Genomic DNA, 5,997 nt, shown 5'->3' with positions numbered 1-5,997 from the left:
ATTGTTGCCTTCTCATATAATTGCAACACGAGCGAAATGCCTACGCTTTACAATTCTGAAGGTGGAGAAAAGGTTATAAATAAACGGACTATTAATCCAACCTTCAGTTTGAAACTATTTTTGAGCGGTAGAAAGGGTCAAAAATAAGACGGTCCAAATTGGACAAAATCTACAAACCCCTCTGAGAACTCGTCTTTGAACAAATGAATGGAGTCGCTACAAAATTACAATACTACCAATCCTCTCCTTTGGGATAGCATTAGTGGTCCAACTAATATAGTTAAAACACAGCCACTTACTCTGACAGAAAGTTATCTAAGATGGAGCTTAGTCGTCTTCCAAAATTTCGAACTGCATCCTCTTGCACTTCATGCTCAAGAGCTAGCCAGTCCTACATTGGAGTAACGATTGAGCACTGTATATTTATGTTCCAAACAAGAAAGTAGAAAGCAGTTGCTAGACCTCATTTATCATCAAACTACTGAACTTCTCATTTGCAATTTCTTCACAACGCACAGTGGCCACCATGACCTACAAAAGGCAAATAGTTTGATCATTATATCGTTTGAGTAAATAAGCTGTCAACTCATTACCCGGCATGCTTCACCTTGTGAGCAGGCAAGTCGAGATCCTTGTTTTCTTTGATGACTTTCCATATTTGCTGTACACTGTAAGAAAAACCAGAGGCTGGAACAACACCCCGCCTATCGCCAGCCAAGCCTCCTGGAGAGATGGAGTGGAAAAAAAGCTGCCTAAGTTGAGCAACCTGAATGAACAGCGTACAAAGCCAAGACATGTAAAAATCACTTAGAACAGGTAACCATCAGATTCACAAAATGACAACAATCTGGTACTAGCAGATATTATGCAGCTAAAAAAGACTTACCTGATCTTTAAACTGCTCTTCCTTCTCCTCATAACTGGGTACAGCAGTGACTTCTACCTTCACATCAGAGAAAGATAAATAAGGATACTTAAATATAGACAGCTGTACTGATAACATAAGAACACAGGAAAAACCCTCACATTGAAAAATTCACAGAGTTGGGTGTCCTTGTGTGCTTGTGGCTTTCGAACTGCATCCCATATCTGCAAAATTAGTTACTCCTAATAAGACTGAACACAAAATATTTCATTCTTTTGCCAGATTATTTTTCATAGCAGTAGAGAGGAATAGACAAATTCAGTTAGAACAACAATCACTTCAAAGCGACAGCAAATTCATTTACCTTCTGGATATCCTCCCTCAGAATGGGCTCCAGATATTCTAGTGGAGTCTGCAAGTGCAAGGAAATTTGAAAAAATCGGTGGCCAATACTATTCAGGAATGTAAATAGTAAGCAACTAGTGAATCTTAAAAACATGTTGAATAGAAAGATATACCAGACCTTTGTTTTATCACGTATAAAAAAAAGAAGGGTAGTTTTGCGGGGACTAAACAAACGCATCATGACCTAGCAAACAAGAAAATATTCAGACAATTGAAGAATCAATCACTTGTAAGGAGCCAAATAAACTAGAGTTTACCTGAAATACTGTTTTGAGAAGAGGTTTATTGGCAGCCTGCTCCCTACCAATATCATGGCACCACCTGAACACATAGGAGGAATATCCTAGTCAAACAACAATTCCATTAAAGGTGATCTTAACCGATGGTACATGCAAAATTAAAGAGGAACGCATACCCAAAACCAGTAAAAAATGTTCTTTTTAGGGAAATTCTCATGAATATGAAAAAGGATTTCAACAATAGCACGATTAGGAGTGAAGTTAATTTCCTATGCTGCCACTTACAGACGGCAGGTAACTAGAAGTTAAGCAATAAAAGACCCTCTAACAATGCACTCAGGTCCAAGAAGCCAATCATGTCTTCAAAGCTGCCACCTATTCTGAATATAAACAAGTTGTTCAAGATAAGTGCATTATCAGTTTCTCGGGAGGCAGAAAGACTACCAGATGCAGTTCTATCAAGGTATCAACCATATGTTAATCTAAGATAAATCTAGAAGTCATGTCAAAGAGATTAAAAAAAGATAGTCAAGGATGTTATATTCAAACTAAAGAAACTGAAAAATTCAGTGATCTATAATAAGGGTTAGATGAGCAAGTTAACTTCATTTTTCTCAGTCACCAAACATCATGCTACAAACAAACTCACATGTTTATTAGCACAACATCTGCAACAGCCAAAGCAAACAAGGCACTTTGTTTCTCAAATGTTGTATCGTCCTGCAACCAAGAATTTCTACCACAGTGAGATAATGTAGAGTACAGTAAGTTAATTGACTTAATTCTGATGGGAAAACAACAATCTGCAAGCACATAAGTTTCGGAAGGTGATGGATGTGCGGTTGTAAGCTAAGCTTAATTAAGCATTACCATTTGTAAATGTAATAATTACACCCTCTACAGAAAGGGAGCTTCATTGCTAATCCGTGTACATGAATTGGTATGGGCAACATAGAAATATACTAACTTCATCCGAGAGAACGGAACACCATACAAATATTAATTTCAATTATGGACTGCAAAATATTACTAGAGAGATCTTTGGTCTTTTACCTATTTAACAGCATGGGTAGCGAAAGGTATCTACTTTGAGGGGGATAAGACATAAATAGCAGAGGAAACATAATGTATAGTACACTATAGAGCCTAGAGGCTAGAACCATAAAACTTCATCAGTGATATTGATCACTAGAAACTTGTGGCACACTCCTCAACGAATTTCCAACATCATGATAATCTTCTTCAGCTTGGGTTTTATTTTGCTCCCTAAGATCTTAAAGTTTCAGATCCCTGAATGTTCTAGCATGTCTGATGGAGCTCATTCTACTATACCATAATCAGCATAGCTGTCCAACTTAACTAGTCCACCATGAGGACATTGTTAGAAGAATAATTGTATCTTTGTTGCTTCGTTAAAAAGGTTGACCAAAACTAAAAGTGAACTGCCAAGGTTTTAAAGTTAAATGGGTTTATAAGACACCTCCTGAAGTATGGCATCTTATGTGTAGCTACCAAGTTATTATTTCTAGTTTAAATACAAAACTTGTGTCAATATAATATAGCGTTATGGTCCTCAAACTATGTAGAATTTCTTTTATGATTTCCCGTCGTCAAAAAAATATGAACAACTTACGTCTATGTTTGGAAGACCAACAACCGCAAGATGCAAGGATTTTAGCCATTCTAATGGATTCAAGTATGCTTCCGCATCTAGTTTTATGTTCTTGATGATTTGACATGGTAGATCTTGGGAAAGATGATGGTTTTCATCTTAAAGTGTTTTGGTTCCAACTAATTGGTATCAGAGCCTATACTATGTCTACTCATTCAGATTTTTGTGTGTTAAAAAAAAGTTTCAAGCATATAGTAGGCGCTTCTCTGCCGTCAATCTAGTAATTTGGAATCAGAGCTCTGACCTCCTTTTGAGATATATGTGCAGAAATAAAGGTCATAAAAGGTTAATATCATTGTGTTTGATATTAAAATTAATTCTATAGTAAATCTGTTTGTCATTTGACAACAACAACAACATACCCAGTGAAATTCCACAAGTGGGGNCCTCCTTTTGAGATATATGTGCAGAAATAAAGGTCATAAAAGGTTAATATCATTGTGTTTGATATTAAAATTAATTCTATAGTAAATTTGTTTGTCATTTGACAACAACAACAACATATCCAGTGAAATTCCACAAGTGGGGGCTGGGGATGGTAGAGTGTAAGCAGACCTCACTACTACCTTGTGGAGGTAGAGAGGCGGTTTCCTGAAGACCCTCGGCTCAAGTGTGCAATTTCAGGTATAAAGTAGAAGAAAATAGTGATGAAATATAACAACTAATAAGAGATGCATTATAGAGACTAAAAGAAAGAATACGAACAACAAAATAGTATAGTAGCCAAAACCTAGTAAACATGATAATAGATATTGAAAAGTAGAACTACAAGAATACGGCTAGTACAACGAGAACAAGCAAGGCAACACTCCACTACCTACTAACACTCGACCCTGATACATGACCTCTACACCCTCTTATCTACGGTTATGTCCTCGATAATCTGAAGTCGCGTCATGTCCTATCTAATCACCTCGTCCCAATGTTTTTTCAACCTACATCTACGGCTCTATCTCTTCCTGTGCCTACTACATCAAACCTCCTCACGGGGACATTTGCACATCTCCACTTCACATGTCCAAACCAACACATCCTGCTTCTCTCATCTTGTCGACCATGGAGGTCACTCCTACCTTATCCTGGATAACGTCATTTCTAATTTTATCGTTCCTTGTATATCACACATCTGTCTCAGCATCCTCATTTCCGCAACATAATCTTTTGAACATGGGATTTCTTAACTAGCCAACGTTGTACCCCGTACAACAATGTCCTCAATATGTCTTTGACAACTAAAAAATATAGGTAAAAAGAGGGGTTTGTTTTGCTATAGTTTCGGTATTGAGATGTGGGGTGAGTGTTTCCTCCTCTATGTAAACAACTGCGGAAAGGGGCACAATATTTTGTTATTATTCTAATGTTCCGCATGATTAAGATTTTGTACTCAATTTAGTATTCTGGTTGCTATTATTTGGTTAAAGAGATTTGAGTGCAACTTGTCATTACTTTTTGTAAATACATTAAACTGTTAGTGAACTATTTCAATTCGAGATGGCTATTTCGGTATCTTCATTAATCGAATATTGGCTGCCCTTTTAAGTTTACAGACCCTGTCTTCATGCCCACCACTATTTATTTTTAGTTTGAGAATTAATATGTTCTTTTTGGAGAATTTAAATTTGGATATTGATAAAGTTATATATATAAAGTGTTGTGGTCCTCAAACCAGATGTACAGTTTCTTTTATGATTTTCCGTCGTAAAAAATATATGAACAACTTACGTCTAGGTTTGGAAGACCAACAACTGCAAAACACAACTTGTCATAACTTTTTGTAAATACGTTAGAACTGTTAATGAACTATTTCAGTTCAAGATTGTTGTTTCAGTGTTGAATGAGTTGGCAGATTTAGTCATAATCTGCCCCATCAATGAGCTGGCAAATTTGATTGTAATTTGCTACAAATAAGCTGGCAGATTTGCTTATAATCTGCTGCTGTAAATATGGATAAAATATATTATTATAGGAAAGTGGTTTATAAGAAATCTCTTGATTCAAGGACCAGGAATTAGGGATTGATTAGTTTATTTGATCTTACTTGTTCTCCTATAAATAATGTACAAACTCTATGAATAAAAATATACTTTTGCAGTATCTAAACTTTCATGGTATCAGAGCGGGACTTTTTCCCATAATATCATATGGATTAAACACCCTTTCACGGAGAGCAAGGCAAAGATTCTTCTCTGGGAACTCCTACAGAAAATCTAATGACACAAGGAGGCTATGCTTCTCACATGCCCTTCCAGTTAACTTCTCATCGATTGAATGGGAAGATGACAAAGAACTATTTGGAATGGACACAGTACGTAAAGCTTGCAATTGATGGTTGTGGAAAGCTTGGACATCTTACCGGAGAGACTAAAAAGCCGGGAGTCGGAGATCCAAAGATGAACTCTTGGAGATCAGATAATTCACTTGTGATTGCTTGGTTAACAAATTCCATGGAACCAGTTAGGGCTGGCAAAATGAGTTATAAATCTGGGTATCCATGCATTTTTACCCATTTAAAATGGGTTGGGTACCCAATGCTTTTAAAATGAGTCAAATATGAGTCCAACTCATATTACCCATTTAAAATATGGGTACTTAAATGGGTAAAATGGGTAAATAGAAAGGCTTATTCACTGTAAGAGAAAAAATAGGGCAGAAATTTGAAACCCACACGAACCAAAATTGCCTCAGCTTTTCATCGTCTTCCATCAACCAACATTGTCTCAGTTCCGGCGATTTCTCCGGTGAGACTCTCTCCTTCGTCTTTACTTCTGTCTCCGTCTCTATTTTCTCCTTTTCTATTTTTGTTGTTGTTGTTGTTG

The 5,997-nt window shown here is 36.7% G+C and overlaps 1 protein-coding gene across 1 annotated transcript in view; it reads right to left on the bottom strand.

Moving 5' to 3' along the window:
• Window positions 1-287: 287 nt before the first annotated feature.
• LOC125846923 (protein ROOT HAIR DEFECTIVE 3 homolog 2-like) overlaps window positions 288-5,997 on the bottom strand; it is a 13,965-nt gene continuing 8,255 nt past the window's right edge. Inside the window, exons 4-12 of the mRNA XM_049526617.1 lie at window positions 2,159-2,229; window positions 1,528-1,591; window positions 1,389-1,454; window positions 1,230-1,277; window positions 1,027-1,089; window positions 887-943; window positions 608-766; window positions 463-531; window positions 288-391 (exon numbers count right to left, since the gene is read on the bottom strand). Of these exons, the coding sequence (XP_049382574.1) occupies window positions 296-391; window positions 463-531; window positions 608-766; window positions 887-943; window positions 1,027-1,089; window positions 1,230-1,277; window positions 1,389-1,454; window positions 1,528-1,591; window positions 2,159-2,229 (693 nt within the window). The 3' untranslated portion in view covers window positions 288-295. The remainder of the gene's footprint in view (window positions 392-462; window positions 532-607; window positions 767-886; window positions 944-1,026; window positions 1,090-1,229; window positions 1,278-1,388; window positions 1,455-1,527; window positions 1,592-2,158; window positions 2,230-5,997) is intronic.

The sequence above is a fragment of the Solanum stenotomum genome, chromosome 12 (genome assembly GCF_019186545.1).
Source record: "Solanum stenotomum isolate F172 chromosome 12, ASM1918654v1, whole genome shotgun sequence".
Lineage (NCBI taxonomy): Eukaryota > Viridiplantae > Streptophyta > Magnoliopsida > Solanales > Solanaceae > Solanum > Solanum stenotomum.
The sequence above is the reverse complement of the archived record's forward strand: the minus strand, read 5'-3'. Positions and strand labels throughout refer to the sequence as shown.